At 40.2% G+C, this 19,762-nt stretch overlaps 1 protein-coding gene across 1 annotated transcript in view; it reads right to left on the bottom strand.

Moving 5' to 3' along the window:
* Positions 1–19,762, bottom strand: part of LOC105828909 (probable G-protein coupled receptor Mth-like 1) — a 143,526-nt gene that overhangs the window by 72,400 nt on the left and 51,364 nt on the right. The window contains exon 4 of the mRNA XM_036282474.1: positions 16,443–16,521. Coding sequence (XP_036138367.1) covers positions 16,443–16,521 — 79 coding nt within the window. The remainder of the gene's footprint in view (positions 1–16,442; positions 16,522–19,762) is intronic.

Genomic DNA, 19,762 nt, shown 5'->3' with positions numbered 1-19,762 from the left:
CGTGTCGCCGTGTAAGCGATACTGGCCGGTGTGTAAAAAAACGCGAATAAACACGCGCCGACGAGTTTCTCTATAAGTATTTTCAAAGATGCGTTCTAATAAGCATAGCGGAGAAAGAGAAAAAGCAGTTCGAGAAACAGAGAGAGAGAGAGAGAGAGAGAGAGAGAGAGAGAGAGAGAGAGAGAGAAACGCGGGAGAGCCCCCATTTAGATGGCACGGTGCCAACGGCAATAAGAAACTGACAGAGCTCTCTGAACTAGATTTAGCTGTGCCCTTACAAAAGTATTACGAAATAATTCAAGTACGAAAATATCATTGGCGATGGAAACCGCGGTGAAACACGTACGCTGACGTCTCCCGGGCGCCTCTTGGCGCCGAGCGAAAACCCGGTTTTCGAAATTCACGACGGAGAGCCGCCGTGGATTTGTATTTCCACGCTTTCAAAGGACGGAAAAGAAACACGCGGGTCGCGAAGGTGTGAGATCTTCACATCGCACTGTTACGCGACCTCTTTCACGCGTTCCTCGCATTCACGGAGGAGAGAAATGCACGCTGCGCCTCGGAAAATTTCATATGACGTTCTCCCTTCGCGCATTTGAAACCGCCATAAGTAACATGACGTTTTCGCCGTGAATATTACCACCTCTCTCGTGTGGAGTTTGAAATATTCAATGGATGTAACAATTACGATACAAACATTGTAGAATTTAAGAGGATTATCCGAATATTCATAATAAATTCGTATTCCGTTACGTTAATATATTAACAAAGAATTCAATTTTTTCATAATTTTTTAAATTAAATTATTATCTTTTCAACACTTTTCATGTGTGTTTGTTTGGAAGGAAAATAAAATAATTTAAATTCATATCACATTTTCTCGTGCATAATTACGAGAGTTTTTGTTAAACGTTCTATAAATTAAAAAAATTTTAAGTATTTTTTATATTAAATTAAAACGCTTTTATACTAAATAAAAATGCTAGAGTATTTTTAATAGAACTTTTATTAGTTATTGAATGATTAAGAAAATTACGTGCGTTTTCTGTACAAAAATAACCGATTATGACTTATAATAGCGCGATTCCGTGACGTCTGCAAATATTTTCTCTCTGTGCATGTGTTTGACGTGGATTCATCTTAGAATTTTACGTCGCCCGGTTTTTATACTTTATGTTACAGATGCTCGGCTTCGAACGGCGTTCTTCCCTTGCGCATTCAAATACAGAATAGCGGGGAAGAACTCCCCGAATAGTTACTGTGAATTTATGTAATATGCTTTGCATTTTCCTTCACAACGCGTGAGTACAAAAGCACACATGTTGCAGAAGCAGAACTTTATCCTATTTAAAAAAACGAAAAGATCTTGCAGAGAGTGTCACATCAATTTCGATCCTTTTTTTATCCGCAGATTCTTTGTTTGGAATTGATTTTTTTAAATAAAAATATCATGACAATAATAGTTTTTGTCAGAAAATCCAATTGGGTAAGTTAATAATTTTTTTAAACTAAATTCAAATTAATAAAATTAATTTAGTTACATTAAAATTAAAAGTTAATTTTAAAAAGCATTATTTATATTAGAAAATCGTGATTAAAAAAAAAAAATAAATCGTAAATATTTTTTAAAAAAATTAATCAAAACATAATTATAATCTAGATTATTAAATAAATTTAGTATTTTACTTGTGCAGATTAAGTTACATGAAATAACAAAAAAAAATTTTTTTTGGAAATGTATTTTTTTGAACAATTTTTTACATAGATAAATTTTTAACCTACGAAAAAGGTTAATAAATTAAAGTTTGTGTTTTAAAAATAATTAGCTAAAGTTGAAAATTAAATCACTTAAAATTAAGTATGTTAAATGTAGCTTTTTAATTTCATTATTAAGGGTCGGTTGTTCCAATTTCTTGGTAAACTTATCTACCAGGTAAGCATGTGTCTATCTTCATTTCTTTTCTTAAATAAATAAAGACAAACATATATTTACCTGATAGATAAATTTACCAAGAAGTTAGAACAACCAACCATTAATTTTTAACTTTTTAGCCATCAGTTATTACCAAACTTTAAAAATAAAAATAAAAAGTTTACCGTAAAGAAATAAATAATGGTCATGATACATTCAACATTAAATAAATAACGAGTATAAGCTGTTCAAAATTGAATAAAAAAAAAACCTGAGAAATCTTCCATTACATTATATTAAATTTAAATAGATGAAAGTTGTGTAGTTTTATTGCTCTAACAATTCCGTCGACGGAAAAGACCGCAGAAGTAGCGTGCATCCTGTATAAATCACGGAAATTTTACGGTGCCTATCTATGCCGGAATTCGAGCTGCGGATCCTCCTATCGGCGCGTTCGACCGAGAAACGAACAACCCGCACGGCATACTCGAGGAGCTCCTTGCCTCGCACGGCTGCATCGGCTGCACCTGCCGCGTATTCCAAAGAGGCGAGAGGAGCCGCGGATTTTGCAAATTCGAGAATTTCACGCTGCGACGCGCCGCGCCCGTACGCGATGCTCCACGCCGGATTCCGTGTCGTAGATGCCGGACAGGCGGCTTTTTCTCGCCGATGGATCTCGCAAGCTGCAGCATTCGCCGAGAGCCTGCCGGCGAAGGCGCGAAGAGGCATGGTGCAAGGCCCGACTCGGCCGCAGGTGATGCAGGTGCAACCTGCGGCCACGGAGGTCGACGACTCCTCCCGACCCTCTCCGCCTCCGTCGTCCGCGTCCGTCTCGGTCTTTGCCTTTCGCTTCCTCCTCCGTCGTCAGCGTCATTCCGCGAGCTCGCTGCACCGCGCGTGCAGGCTTGACCGGCTCTCTTGCAAAAACGATTTCGTTTTGTGGATGGACGGGATAAAGGGGTTTCAGACGCTCGAAACGAGGGCAAGCACGCGTCTCAGCTTCAAATTCCTCTCCTAAATATTACTTTTAACGTTGGGATTTGTAGAAATATTTATATTCTACTGTAACACACTAGCGAATAATTTGTAACATTTACATTGTTTTAGACTATTTTTTGTCACAATTTAAGTAATAAATTAATTCATTTATATACAGATCTGAAAAGTTCTTAGCTTTCTTAGAATTTCTTACAAAGGTTTTAAACAAAAGATCGCTTTTTGCTGACTAAAAACTGAAACACGAGACAATAAGCGTATTAAAGAGTCATTTCTGCCTAAACATTCAACACATACAAAAAAAGAATATTCTCTTAGTTAAGAATATATCTTTATTTATCAAAATAATATGGAATTTATTAATATTAAAGTTAAATATAAAAATGCGTTGAACGTAATTTATTTATGTAAAGAATTTTGTATAATTTCATCGAGAGAAATATTTTCATTGTTTAATAATAATTTTCATACGTTAAAAGAAAAAGAATATCGAATAGAAAATAACAATATCTTCCAAAATTAAAGTTTGTAAGACTATTATTATAAGACTATTATAAAGACTATTATTATCAAAACAATGACATCGTTGCCTTTGAGATTACCATTACAATATTGAAATAAAAATATAACATCATACTGCAATTTAAAATTATCAAATTAAAAAAAAATTGTTTTAAAAAGATTAAATTACATTTTTAAACAAGTTTATCATTGTTTCATTAGAGGTAAAAAAATAATTTCCTGCTTATATAATAATTGCTGAATAGATTACATTAGTTTTAATAAACCACTATGTTTGATAGCGGTCTTTTTTTTTCTATGCAGAGAGCAAAACACAGAAGACGGGATACTTGAAAGAATTATCTCGTTACGTTTCGAATTGAAAAATTGCTTAATCGATGGTCTGAGGTAGGCCGCTGATTGTATCTGCCATTGCATCGTACCGGTTTAAATTCAGCCAACCCTGACTGACTAAGCGTGCAATCACCGCGAGCCACGGTCACGGAGGATGAGCGTATCGTGCAATACGATCCCTGACAATGTCACGCTTCCGAGGGTTCACTGTCGGAGACTCGCCGGACGAGTTGTAGGTACCGTCGCGTCCCGTCGTTTCGTGCATCGGCGCAATACCTTCTCGCTTGATTCCCTGCTTCATAAGCTCTTTCATAAATAGGCGGATTTGAAATGCCCGTCCCGGGGCATACAAAACGGCTGCGACAACAACTTGAAACTGTCGTATCGCGTTCCCTTCTCCCCCCCCATCCCCCCTCGAATTTCGCTTTATTCGTCGTCCTCGATCCCGTTTCGTCGCGTAATCGAGATTTTTGTAAGCGAACGCCGTGCAAGGCGGTCTACGTTTCAATGTGTAACGAACGTGAAAACTTTTTGAGTAAAAAGATCCCACGTCAGCTTGCCTCTGTTGCGAAACTGCGAAAGTGATCTCGCGCTCTGCCTATACACGGCTACGCTATTACAGTCCGTCAGTTAAAACTTGACTGAAGTTTGACTGATTTTCCGCTTGACTTTCCTGTTTTGTTTCTCGGGGAAAGAACAAAGGGATCAGCTAAATCTTAGGGTAGGTTTAATTGACGTTCTTGGAAACGGGCTTTCTGGCAACTTGGCTACAAGAGAATACACGAAAAGTTTGCACCTTAACTCGCGCAATTTCTCGCAACGGAATTGAGAGACTTAAGACTTTAAGTCTACACGGATATTTTTAGTCAAAATGAACTGCTTCTCGTCCCCAGCGCGCGCGTAGTTGTGCTGCTTTGCGTATACGTGCACGCGATAAATGTCGCTCGTAAAAGCGTTTGCAGTTTATTATTGAATTACGTCATGAGTAACCGCGCGTCCGCGTATAGTTGTAATTTATGTGCCGTCGTTGCATAATATTATCTAGTAGGAATACCGCGAAACAGCAAAATGGAAAACGGCGATGCGACGAAAGATTGTCGTGTAACTTGGCACCAGCCTCGGCGACGCATGTTCGCAACATGCGTGATGTTTCACGGGTACACATAACGAGGAGAACGCGCGAGAGATAATGACGAGAAATTTAGCTCTGTTGGATCCCTCGGAGGTCTGTGTACAAAGCCAAGAAGAAACGCCAAATGGTAATTGCCATCGCGTATTAATTACCAACAAATTAACGCATGCTAACGAAGCGAACGCTTCGCGGGGGCGATAAGGGGAGGAGGGCGCTCCGAGGGACGGAGATCGCGGGGAGGAATTTTAACGTGATTACGAAAGCACGCGGAAAAGTACGATGGAACGTGAGATTACGCTGTGGTGTAACGAGGGATTTCTAAAAATCGGCAAACGAGCGATAATCCGAGAGCGCGGAAGGAACGCGGTAGAGAAATCCCCTTAGACGCGAAAAAAGCATGTAAAGTTATATCTTCTCTTTTTTTGTTTTACATTTTTACAAGCTCCCATTACAATAACGGTTTGATTATCGGACGAGCATGGGATAAAATATTAAGCTTACCGAAGCTAAAAGTTGTTAAATTAATCCGTCGACGGAATAAACGTCTTCTCTGTCTTCTGAAGAAAGCGATTATCACGGATAGAGAATTTTATCGCAGGATGTTTGCCCATTTTCCGGATTCCGGTGGCAAAAGGAGGGTTAGGGCTGCTTCACGGGGGAGGGGGGAGGGGGGGTTAAAATCAAGACAGAAGAGAAAGGCGGAAAAAAGCGCAAAAGTATCGACAAGAGGTACACGCTTGCAGTACGCGGATCTTTGGCACCGCTCGCCAAGATTCCTCCCTCACTCCGCTCCGGTCTCAAGGGAACCAGGCTCTGAATTCTAACGACCGTTCATGATTTACTCGGTCTGTTCACGGTACCGTGGTAGCGTTCTTGATATAGTGGTGCCGGTAGGGTACCACCACCCGCGCCAAAGGCAACTTTTGTTCTCGCGAACGTCCACGAAGACGTTCCCCGCGTAGTTGGTCCGCGAGACGGGCGCCGATGATCTGTGAAATTCAACGCATTCTTGCCAACGAGATGCCTGTGGCAAATTAATGCGCGATTAGAATTACGAATCGCATTAACGATAAATGAGAAATTCCGTATCTAAGCGTACGTCCCCGTGTAATTTTCATTGAATTACTTTACATAATGTTGCAAAGTACCTTCGTCAGCCTCGCGTCGTTCTGCTAAGATTCCGAGAGAACAACGATTACAGGATCAGCGATTAGAAAATGGAGTTTCACGCCATAACTCGCCGCGCGTAACACGCGGTGGCCGAAACTGCAATTTAATACCGACTTACTTGTAACGTTGCATTGTTACTTTGCGTTACAGCGCGCGGGGTCGGGAAATGGACGTACGGGGCAGCAGCGTCGTCCTCCGCGTGTCTGTATCGCGCAATTGTGTTATGCAAATGGCGCATTACGTAGTCGCGACACGGATCGAATGAGGAGCAACGGCTCCTGAGATGTACCCCCGATCCGGTTCGAAGGAAATCGGCTACGGTGCCCTGACGGACCCGCCGCCGCGCCGCCGTGATTCATTTCCATTCTGTTCCCCCTACACGTTTCGCGATCACGATTCGCAGTACAGAAGATTTCATCACGCGCCGCGGAGGGGAAGGAGGAAGGGGGAGAGACGTCGATCATGGTAATGGGCTCGGCTTCATTTCGTGGAAAATATTATATCTTTCATGCGGCGGGTACCGCGAGCAGGTCAAAAATCGAGCGGGCGAAGAGAACTCGGATGGAGTTTCGTGCTCGCGCGCGGAGAACCTTGACGGCGCGTGAGTTGTAAAGGCTTCGCGTGATTCACTCGAACTGTTCTGGCCGCGTGAGTCGGTACTCATCATGTATATATGTAACATGAAGAGAAAGAGAGAACGAGAGAGAGAGAGAGGGGGGGGGAATGTTCTACGGCAGCTAACGAGGCAAGTTGGAAACCTCGTCTGGTATCTCAATACTTGGCAACATGCGTATATAGAGATTTAATACGAAATCTGGTGGCAATAAATGTTTCCATTATCTAGTAATTATTTACGTTCATCGAAAGTTGCGTCGTACATTATTTCTCATTAGTATACCTGACTCCGCAGCGTAGTAAAGTTATCGATTTTATTATAAGGGTTTCACAGCAAGGTAATATAACGCCAGCGCGTGAACCACGGAGATGAGAGTAAGACGGTGGGGAAGCGTTATTCGACGTTCGGTCGAAATTGTAAAAGTGAAAAATGACAATTTCCGGCGAACGGAGAAAAATAGATTTCTCAAGATGCCACGGCAATTCCGGGACATTCTTCGGTACGGTCAGTTGCGCGAGGACCGAATCAAAAAGGTTCGCGCGGACACGAGCGCATCCGGGACAAATCGAATTTGAACGGAAAGACCACACAATGCGCGGAAGCCCGAGCATCCCAGGCACCGAAAAATCCGGGATAAAACCGGGATAGCCGGCCGGAGATAGCACGCGTTCTGAATTTTCAAGCCCGCGCGATTTACTCGGTCGGTTTGCTGCCAGCGGTCCCGCGGGAAACGCATTCATGACACCACCGACAGTCGCATAATAGGTTGCGGGATGGGAGCTGTACCGGTGAGCGCAACGGCGATTCGTCTATCTTTACACGGGCGGGTCGTTGACTAGCAGACCGTCCGAGGTCCCCGGCTTTTAGAGCCGGCAGTCACGTTACGTTAACGCAATTTGCATGCATTATCTAACGCGTAACGAACAGAGCGCCGCGAAGAAGGGAAGGTGGGATACCAGAGTCATTAACCCGCTCCAGAAAGACGATGCGCGGTGTTCTCTTTTCTTTCTCCTTGCGTAAACGCGGAACTTCCTCGCGTGCGTCTGTGTGTGAGGTAATCAATTTAATAGATTAACTCAGTTACACTGAACTCTCTTGTTAGTCGTGAAACACATCTGTGAAAATCTACAATTTTTGTCTCTCAATCGCACGTTGCGCGAACTGAGATTATTAAGTTTTTAATGTATGTATCTATTTATTGAATAATTCTGTCGAATAAAAATTACTCGTAAAATTCATTATCTCATATACAAGTAAAAATACAAGTTTGATTGAAAGCAGTGGTTTTCAACCCTTCTTTGACCAGGGACCACTAGGACTTTTTTGTTCGGTGCAGGGACCCCAAGGTTCAAAATAAACATTCCGCGAATTTGAAAATAAATTTTAATCATAACTTTTAGTTAACATTAAACTTAGAATAATATTTGAATATATTTTTATAATAGAGAACTTTTAATTGAAAATCAATGTGACTTTATTTTGCGGACCTTAATTTAGTTCTCGTGGACCCCTGGTAGTCCGCGGACCACTGGTTGAGAACTCCTGTGGTTTTAAAGAGTTTGATAAATTAAATTTCAGTAAAATATTATATTTTATTTCAATATTATAATAATAATTTAAAGAACATAATATAACATTGTATTAATAATATATAATTTAATAATAATATTAAACAATTCTAATCCTTGGTTTGAAGATGGTAATTTTCTGTTCGATATTTTTTTCTTCTTCACCTATGCAAATCATTTTTTAATAAAAATGAGTATATCCTTCTCAATAAAACTACATATATAAAAATTTCTTCATGTGAGTAAGTTAGAATCGTTGATTATTAAATTCTCAAAGAAAAAAAATTATATATTTTTACTTATATGTATACGAAATAATACTTGTAAATTTGAGATTACTTTACTCATGTCCGTAACCTCGATCAAAGTGTAAATCATTTTTTTGTCTACTTTTAACAGTTTTCCCCATAAGCATTCACAAATAAAGGATCGGGTAAAGAGAAGGCTCACTGTCGGAAGGAGTTGCGAGCTTGTTACAAACGGTAGAATAATTCCGAATCACTCGAAATCGAATACCTGATGTACGCGTGATTTCGCTTTACCGTTAGTCTCGATTTCGCCGGAGTCGATAGCTCTCGAGGTCCAGGGTCGGGGGTTACCCTCTCGTCCCTGGCCCTAAATTAGCTTAACCGCCCGACTTCGTACTTCGGAACTCGGCCTGGCAGGAACTTCTTCGTCGGATCCTCGAGACTGCGGCCACCGCCGTCGCAACAAGATATCACGCTGACCGTCGCGTTTGCGGTCGTGGCCGTCGGTTTGCCATGCTTCCCGCATTTGCCTGTGACTGCGGCGGCCACGGATCTCGCGCGAGCACGAGCATTTCGCCATACCCCGAGTTCGGTGTATTCCGGACGAGCGAGTCCGCCGTTCTTGGGTTTGTTGATTTTCGAGCACTGACCCGAGAGATCTCAAATACCGAGCTTATAGCACTTGGCGGCGTCTGCCGATGATGACGATCGTTCGGGTAATATGTGCCGACATACTTCGATATTCGAAACGTTAAGTAATAAATAAAGCCGAGAGAGAAAGAAGAGATTTAATTTTGCACGCAAAACGATAAAATAATTTCTTTTCTATTGACGTTTTATATCTTTGGTATAAATGATCGTTCAAGATAATAAAATTTTTTACATGCAAACGAGTGCTTAAAGTTTATTTCATTAGAATTATTTCTCTTTTAATTAAATGCAATAATTATTTTAGAATAAGAATTATTCAATAAAGGCATTTGTACGCATATAACATACAATATATAAATACACAATAATATATAAACAATTTTGCATATATATCTTTAGTAATTTCTCACAGTTTTCTTTGTAAAATAATGGCTATCTCGAGGGAAATTATTGTACAATGAGTACAAACCAATGATTCGCGACATGCAATATAACATCGTGCGAATATAAATGTAGCTGAAGCTAACAGCCAAAAACAGCAGCTAAACGCCGAGCAGCCAGAGACGAACGTCATATAGGCGTTTCCAGGGGACATCAGTCAAACGTTAAAAATTCCCTGGTTATGAGATTTTCATTCGCGATCGTTATTAATTGTTTAGTGGTTTTTTAAATGGTTAATTACGTTAATCAGATAAATACAAGAAACGCTGTCTTCAAATTTCTACGAAAATATTTTTTAAAGTCTAGAACGACTTAATTAACCGTATATGAGAAATTTTTATGAAATTTCATTTTTGCAAAACATAGTTGATTACCAAAATAATACAGCGATTTTTTTTTGTAAAGTTCATTACCGCTTTTTGCCGCACCCAGAGCCGACGACGAGGACGTAGCGGTTTCACGGCTCGAAACAATAAAAATTAATTAAAAAAATATTTATAACAATTAGGAAAATGCACGTCCTCTCGCGAATAATCGATCAGTCGATTATACGTTACGAAAAGATATTTCCAGCCAAATATGGAGGAAATCGTACCATGCGTTTAAGCGTGAGGTGCAAAAAACGAAGAATATTAATTTTTTAATTATTTATAACAATTAGGAAAATGCACGTCCTCTCGCGAATGATCGATCAGTCGATTGTACGTTACGGAAAGATATTTCCAACCAAATTTGGAGGAAATCGTACCATGCGTTTAGGCGTGAGGTGCAAAAAACGATCAAAATTAATTTTTTAATTATTTATAACAATTAGGAAAATGCACGTCCTCTCGCGAATGATCGATCAGTCGATTGGACGTTACGAAAAGATATTTCCAGCCAAATATGGAGGAAATCGTACCATGCGTTTAGGCGTGAGGTGCAAAAAACGATCAATATAAATTTTTTAATTATTTATAACAACTAGGAAAATGCACGGCCTCTCGCGAATGATCGATCAGTCGATTGTACGTTACGGAAAGATATTTCCAACCAAATTTGGAGGAAATCGTACCATGCGTTTAGGCGTGAGGTGCAAAAAACGATCAATATTAATTTTTTAATTATTTATAACAATTAGGAAAATGCACGTCCTCTCGCAAATGATCGATCAGTCTATTGTACGTTACGGAAAGATATTTCCAGCCAAATTTGGAGGAAATCGTATTTTGCATTTAGGCGTGAGGCGCGGAAAAGGATAAAAATTAGTTTAAAAAATTTATAACAATTGGTAAATTACAAGTCTTGTCGCAAATGATCGATTATATATTATAATGACTAAACTCTATGCAATTTGCAAATTTTTCAAAGTTTGTTAAAAATCTCATAACCAGGAAATTTTTTACGTTTGATTAAATGGTGCGCCTCTGGAAACGCTTATATGACGTTCGGCCCTGGCCGCTCGACATTTGGCTGCTGCCTTTGGCTACTAGCTTCATCGAATATAATCGACCACAGGAAAAGAAGCTTCTTCCCAGAGTCGATCCAGTTAGATATATTGCAGTTACAAGACGGCCATTGTGTCTTGCGAAATTTGACGAGTGCTCACGAAGGCCTAGTTTCGGATATTTGGGTCACGTTCCTCTTGGCAACGACTTCGACGTTCGAACAAGCCGTCAATGGACGAGAATCGATCTAATTATAGCTAACCGACCGCGAGACCCAAATGCATTCTTTTAGAAACGATTAGAGATCAAGGAAAACAAAGGGCGGCAAAAGAAAGGGGGATAAATCGCCTTGCGAGGATTCCAAGAATATTCGGTCAAGCTGAAAATTTGTCGAGCTCCGAGGCTGATAGATGCGGAATTCGAAAGCAAATTAGTAGGAAAACCGAGGGAAAAAAAATTTGGTGATTCTAGAGAACGAGGGAGAGAAGATAACGAGTCGCTCTCGGGAGCAAAGAAGGGAGAATTAATCGACTATCATTATGACACGGTCGCTGTAAGTCCCGCTATGCTTAATCACGGTACACTTAATCTCACCGTAGCCTCTTCTTAGTAAATTAAGTACCTTCTTAATTCTCGCGTTTCGCAGTTGATAAGGTGATAAACGAGATATTAGCAAATTAGCCTGTCACCTGGGGAACGAGGTGGATTTCCTTAAGTAAAAAATATATGTAGATTAAACGCAAATCGAGCGCATTCTTTGGTGCAATTTGCTAAAGTGCAAATTATACGCGCCCGTACGCGTTTGTTCTTATCTGCTAAAAAAATTTTATTAAGAAATAGCCACTGGTAACGATGTCGTCGTCAAGATCATTCTAATCATTCGCGTCACGCACTTGGCTCGGTCGCACACGCGGCCGGAGGAATCGAGCCGGCCAGTTATCGGGAGCGAGATAAATGAAGTTAATGAGCCCAGTCTCTCCTTCGGGAGAACAGAAGAGACCTTAACGAACTGTCCTTTAATACACGCACTCGCAAAACACTCGACCGCTTCACGCGGGACGACACACAATCCGGTTCTGTTTTGCTATTCGCCGCGACTGGTACGATTCATTGTCTTGCGGGGAGCCTTTGAGATTAGTTTCCCCGCTGACAATGACTGATTGTGTCGCTCGAATTAAAAGCGAATTCGTTCTCTTCCAACAGATTATCGTCAGAGCACCAGAACGTTTAATAACCGGTACATTGATTCTCGATTAGCGTCTCTTTAGAAGTGATTTTCCATTCTTTTCCGTCAATCGTTTGCTCGTAATTTTCTTCGCTCCTTTCAGACCGCGAGAATTCTCTCGACATTCCGAGGATTGTTGCAAAGAGCACACTGCGTTTACTGCGTGCACTGCATTTACTCGCGCATTACGTAAGCGCGCGCGGAGCGTAGAGTATTTCTATCGAGAAACAAATGACAGAGGCCCCCGTCGAGGGTCGGGTTTTAACTCTATGGTTTTAACTTTGTGAAAAATCCGTGTTCGGTATAGGCAGACGCTGGCGGCGACTGGAATGCAAATTCGTTTAGAGAAGAAATGCTAAATGCGCGTCGAGGTCGCGCGGCGACGCGAGCGTGCGCGCATCGACGGTAGCACAACGGTTGCAGTGACCGTGGGAAGGAGGATACTTGGATGTTAATAATTGAACAATTTCTCAGAAAGTAGAGGCGCGAGAACGCGTAGGGTATCGAGATCACAAGAGAGAAAGAGAGAGAGAGAGAGAAAACGAGAAAAGGGAGGGAGCGAGAGAGAAGGCGGAAAACCTAAGCACGAGAAAACATACGATTACGGCCTTCGCGTGCAATTAAACGTAACGGTGACATCGGGTTCCCATTGCCGGGATATAATGTCGCAAACGCTACTAATTGGCGCGCCGGGAGGTGGCGTCGAATACCCTCCAGTTGCCTCTGTCGCAGAAGCCCAACGCAAGAAAATTACACGGATCAGAATCGTTTGGTTCGATTCAATTTACCGCGCCCGACGTTGCGTCCAACGCCGTAACACTTGCAACAAACGAACATCATTGAATGTATAATCAAAACAATAGAGTGTGTTCATTAGGGAGAAATTTCTACGGGACGTTTCCATTTGATACAATTAAACCATTTATATAAAGCATGTTGTTAATTGTTCTCGAATATTGTTGCTCCATTCGGCTGTGATCAAATAAGGGGAACTTTTTTTTTTTTACCAATTCATACGGATAAAATTTCGAAAAATATTCCCTTAATAAAATATAGTGAAAAATGCAAAAAAACATTTCTAAAAGTTTGTTGTATCTCACTTTCCAATGTAATCGATAAAATGAGAAATTAAAAATGGGAGACATTCGTAAAAATTTCAAGTTACTTAGCAGGCGAATGAAAACATATTATCCTCGTCTCGACAGCTTGTCCATGCGTTCGTGAATTTTTTCCGTCTGAAATTTTCAAGAGTCAGCGGCATTTCGCTTTGTTGAGCAGTAACATCTCCCGTACAGCACAACGTGTTAATCCGGTGATGAGCGACGCGATAGGCGAACATCGCGGACAGTGGCGAGTCGACAGACCGTAAGGAAAAAAAAAGAGATCATCGGCAATGCAACAGTGGTGGTCAGTGCAACGACCGTGCAGAAACGCGAGCAAGCGCGCGCGCGCGCATGCAGCCGCAAATGACATCAGGATAATTTTCCAGCTCGAAAATCACGGGGCACACGAGGCAGCCACCGTGAACGCGCAACGTGCCGCTGACACTTCAACAAGTGGATACACGCGCACGTGTCGCCGACAGTTTTGACGTGTGCGTGTGCGTTCGTGTGTGTGTATACGCGCGCGCGCGCACGATAAAAAGAGAGAAAGAAAGAGAAAAATATGCGAAAAACGAAGATAAAAGTGTGAACGACGCGACAGTGCAAGTTCATTGAACCGCATTGGTAATGAAAAGTCAGGGACTTTGATACAAATGCTTAACCGCGGCGTTTAAACTTTTTTAGTTGCCACCCACGCGAAAAGCCGTGAATACGGTTGGTTATTATATGCAGCCAGTTATAACGTTTATCGATGTATCATTGTTGCGCGGGTTTTTCTCCGTTATGGGGATGACGCGAATTGAAACATTACGGCATTAGTTTACGTATATTACGATGGCATGAGTTAAAAACGGGATATTATGTAAACAATTTTAAAAAAGAAATGCGTTAACGCGCACGTTAAAAAGGAATGTGCGTTAATGTGCACTTTTTATTGCTTCCGTGTTGTGTCACAATTGGAGTTGAAATTTCAAGGTGCGTCGGTTTACAATGCCATGTGCAGAGGACGAGCCACAGCGTAACTAAGAGAGAAATGTGAAAATGTCTTTTCATGAGCATGTCTTATGCAAATATTGTTTAATTATCTCGGAGAAAAATTATTACATATTAAAAAATCACTATTTACAATTTAATATCTGATATATAAAACTAAAAATATATAATAACTTTTGGATTTTCAAATTTTCTACATTCAATTTAAATAAGATTTTAAAAATGATCTTTTTCTTTAATTATATAAATATATAAATATTATTAAATTTAAAAAAAAAATTGTTAACATAAAACCAATTCCATTAATATTCGATTTTATCGTATAAAATATGAAAATAAAAATATAAAAATTAATACAAAAATCGATAGTTTGCAAATTTTTTCTAAATTTTTATATCGCTCCTGATTCTGCGTAATCGAAGTTATTATCAATTCATCTTGCGCCGTGTCATAAATCGACACGTCGAATTGCGAGCGTAGATAATTACGCGTGGCGAGATGCAGACGATGGATAAGTTCCCGATGAAGAGGATTCGATGAAAATAATGTGCAAAGAAACACGACCGGAGAAACCGAGCGGTGGGAGAAAGGGAGAACGGGCGCGGGAAAAGAAACAAAACAGAAAAGAGAGTGGAACCACAAGTACCGGCAGCGAGACGAGGAAGAGACCCGTTATGGTGACCGTGTTGCATCGCATTAACCAGTCGACCGAGTGATCCTGATCCAATCTCTCGAGCATTCGGCCCCTCCTCCCCCCCAACGAGCAAAGCTTTCATCGTGGCAGCAATCTATCTGCTAATGATCAGAGCACTTATGTATCTTTCGGTTATAGATCATGACGTGTAATTAACACTATTATCTTTTACATATATAGTTTATTAAATAAGAAAGAATTTATGACTTTTCAGCAGTCCGTGGAAAACTCATAATTCTAATTGCTCACATTTGTCATCTCACTATATTTTATATCAATAATCATTAATAATTTTTTTATACAATTAATTGAAAACAGAAAGTAAAAATTTTATGGGTTAATTGACTGCAAAAATTAATATACCTTTGTCTAAAAATATACCGCGAAAATATCGGTCAAAGAATTTCATAACATGAATCATGAGAATAATTTTGTGTAGTTTGCTTTAATTCATACGATTATGCGAATGAGATGAGGGTAAACAAGGATACAATTGCATTTGTGATTTGTACGTTCCCTCGCGCTGGTGCTTTTTATAATTACGTATGGATGAATGGACTTTAATTAGTTACAACGAGGCCGTAGGCAAGAAATGTATAGAATTTCCCTGAAATTTAGTTCAATTATTATAATCGTTTGCTTGCGTACGGACGATTTATCTGCATTGTATAATTATTTCGGACTGTAATGAGGCGACACGTTAATTAGAATTTATTCCGCCATTATCGCGCATCGATATTCATCGGCATAATTGGGTATTTTGTTATTCTAGGAATAAAAGCGACGTCTAGCTCCACTCCGTCCAAATCAATAAATCTGCGTTCTATCTCGTTTACAAGATAGATATCTATCGTATCTTACTCTTCCTAGACTTTCGATTGCAGTTCGCTTCGATCTCCCGATAATTCGAAATTCCTTTCGAATCGTATACAGAAATTGCCTATTGTTTCTACAACGTTCAATTGTCGTTTTTTTTTTTTAATGATACACACCTCAGTGACCTGTACGGCATTCTATTATAAGCAGCATATCGGCGACTGGAATGTCCGTACTGCTTCAAAGTATTTTTTTCCCCCTTTTATTTTCTTTCAAATATTTTTATCGATAACGTCGCGAGGTATAACGGCGTTCCACAAATTCCGGTTATTTTCCGAAGGCAGTGGCGCAATTTTATGACCTTCCAAAGTATCGAGCATCACTCAGCCCCGAAGTTTCAGATATTCGTAATACGGAGTCGGAGACTCCTCTGGCTGTCTGCCTGACATGATCTTTTACAACTATGCTTTGTAGTACTCGTTACTAACGTAAATAACGGATCGCGCGTAAGTGCATCATAAGTATGCATTTTAATTCGCGCTTGGAAGCACATTTATCTTCTGAAAACAGAGCAATGATGTGAATCACGACTCACCTAAACGTCCACCAAATGTTGAAGCACATCGTATTCAGCCAGAAGAAAGCAGCCAGGAAGAAGAAGTGCGCCATAATCGCTGAAACATAATGAGACAGCCTTGTTAGTTTTACGAATACTTAAAGAAGTTTAACAGGTTTACTCTTCTTTTTTTTAATGCAAGAATGTTGTGTTTGTGAGACGTAAAATATTTTACTTTTACGAGGTAATTAATTTTAATTATTAAGTATTCAATTGAAAAGTATCGATCATTTTTTTTTAAACTCTCTTGCAGTCAGATATTTTATTCATAGAGGTATATGTAAAATTTTACACTCGCAAGTTCAATAGCAAATTATTATGTACACATGTTATGTGTGAGTCTTCTTTAACAATTTATCACAATTGTTAACATATTCCAGACATTTTGTAACGGGTAAACAAATTCGTTGAACAAAGACGCCGTTGGTTTTCAGTACTTCGATGCGTTCGTGAAAGATTTATAAACCGTTGGTACGGAGAAGAGTGAGTTTCGAGGGTGCGACACGCAAGCAAAGGGCCGGACCAAACCTCGGAGGGGGAGACAGCTTTTGTGAGGATTTGCTTGAAAAGTCGCCGAGAGGGTGCGACTGGTGGTGTCTTATAAATTTTTGAGAATCACCCACAATTCATCCTTAGAATCTGCGCGTCTGTTCCTAATGAAGACGAAAATTACACGGACCGATAATCTTTGCGGTATTAAAACATTTCATTTCGTGATAATGCTGTTCAATGCATTTGACAACAAAAAAAAAATATAATAGCAACAAAGATATGTAACAGCAACAATTATTATTATTAAATATTTTTCGCGGACACGTACAAATATAAATGCGTGTTTCAATTTTCGAATCCAAATTGTTACAAAATAAATATTACGTAAAAAATAAAACAAAATAAAGTTAAACATACAAATATTCTTTACAGGTAAAAAATTAATTACTAATATGTTATCTCTTTTATATTATTAAAAAATAAAAATTAATAATCATTCTTGTTAATAAAAAACAAAATTTTTCTTCCTAAACTTACTCTTTAAATAAACTGTTATTTTTATTGTTTTCTTTTACATTAAAAAGTATGCTAAACTACAAAAACATAATAGCGATGAAAAGATCCGATGGCAAGAGGAATGAAATATCGTTTTGATATTTGCGCGGCTCGCGTATTGAAAAATTTTTAACAGCGTTGCGTGCGCCTGACCCTTAGAATACAGAACAATAAGCGCAGAATGCAAGCCGTGTACAGTGAGAGAATGCGGGCATTAATTTTTAAAAATGCAATCGACAGCCGTGCATAACGGCGGCAATAACAAATGTGCCATTGCTGGCAATCACGCTCAGAACTTGTCAAACATTCCCTTGCAAATAGGCACTTTATTTTTAATACGTGTAACTGAATGTATGTCATCTGCACGACAAGGCAAAATGTATGTTTTAATTAAAACAAAGGCGATGTTGATTGTTGAGTTAAAAATCGTTATATTGCTTTTCGTTAATAATCGAAAACATTGTTTAATCTTTCGAAGTTTAATTATACAAGCCGAGGCCATTTCATAAAATGTTTACGATAAAATTGGCTATAATAAAATACTCATGAAAAACAATGCGTATTCGCGCGAATGTTTTTATTTGGTTGGTGCGCGCTAAAATTTTCCGTGCGCGATAAAATTTCCAAACCGTTTACAAACATAAGCACCCATCATTAATTACGCAGTCGCGCGGGCTTTTTCACTTGGCACGTATAAATTTAATTTCACGATTTGTATAATTACAGCTGTCTGGCTGTAAACGCACGATCGATAAGAAGGAACAAGCGATATTAAACACCATTGCGATAAGACGCCAATTAATAGCGAGATTTATTGACATTTGCTATTTCGCAACAGACGATATATCGCAACGTAATAATACGTACTCGCGAGGCTCGTACGACGGCACGATGTATGCAAGATTTAGCAGATCAAGTTGCCTGCATTCACTTCGTTGTATGCGCTATGAGTTATACCTCGTTCGCACCTTGGGACAAACGTGCAATTAGAAATCCTTGCGTGTAAAAATATGAATAACGGCAGCGGGTGACTCATCGCGTGGCTATCGCTTAATCGAGTCTCTGTTCAGCCGCAATTATCCTAACGGAAATGATAAAAATTCTGCGGACGGGGAAATAAATCGCAGTGTAAACATGTCTGACTGCGTGCCGCGAGTTCAATTAACTTTTACTTTGTACACACACGCACACACACACACACACACACACACATACCGTTGTGCAGGTAGCGTGTATATAACTCGAAAATTCATATCGCTAATGGAGCCTTCGGGCAGTGTTGCAGAATCGCGATTTTAAAGATCGATCTTTGAAGTTGTTCTGGCGATTTATGATGCCGAGACAGCTAGATACGCGGCACAATCACTTGCGCAAAAAAGGAAGAAGTTATGCATTTATAATTAATGCTAAACAGAAAGAAAACGGAAATAAGTACCTTATGAGAATCAACTTGGCGATGCCCTTAAATTAAATTGTTATAACGGGTTATAACGGATGTGCATCTAATAAAAGCGAATGGATAAGATAAAATTGTAATATAATATCCATAAAATATCTTTGAAATGTAAAGAAATGGCGATTTTATCGTGAGAGAGCTCCCACCTAACGAGACACGTGTCTTCATACGCGTACGCGTGAGAGACGATAAATTTGTATTTGGTTGAAATCCCAGGAAAATTACTTCCGCCGACGGTTAGCCGGTGTAAGTAAAATGCAGTGTCCATTCGGCGAAACGTGGACTAACGATTCGCAGTTACAGGACCACCTCCCCGACGCCCCAAGTCACAGGCAAAGTGAGATTAACGCGTACGTTACGTGGCGGCGAAATCGTCAAATAATTCTTCGCCGGGAGGCTTTTACGGTACGGGGCGGCGGCGGCCGTCGGCATTTATCGCGCGACCCAGAAATAATTAAATTTCCAAAACTAATTACGGCTCGTTGCAATTATAACTCGGGCGACATTCATCCGTGAATCGCCACACTATCATTCACCCTCTTCGGCCAGCGACCGGCTCCGGGGAGGCTGGAGGGCTCGCAAGCGAAATGGGAGCGAACCGTTCCGATGTCTCACCCCACGGCGACTGCCACCCTTCATCGGCAAAATCCACCCGGCAACGTGTTTCGGACGGCGGAGGCGGATCGTGTTTGCGCGGTGTGTTTTCCATTTTCCACGCCCGGTAGAATCCACCGTGTGCAGCAGCGGTCCTTTTGTTGGAATTAGTACCGGGAGCTGTGGGAGAGAAAGAGACAAA

This window comes from Monomorium pharaonis, chromosome 2, assembly GCF_013373865.1.
Source record: "Monomorium pharaonis isolate MP-MQ-018 chromosome 2, ASM1337386v2, whole genome shotgun sequence".
In the NCBI taxonomy this organism is placed as follows: domain Eukaryota; kingdom Metazoa; phylum Arthropoda; class Insecta; order Hymenoptera; family Formicidae; genus Monomorium; species Monomorium pharaonis.
This window is presented reverse-complemented; position numbering and strand designations above follow the sequence as displayed.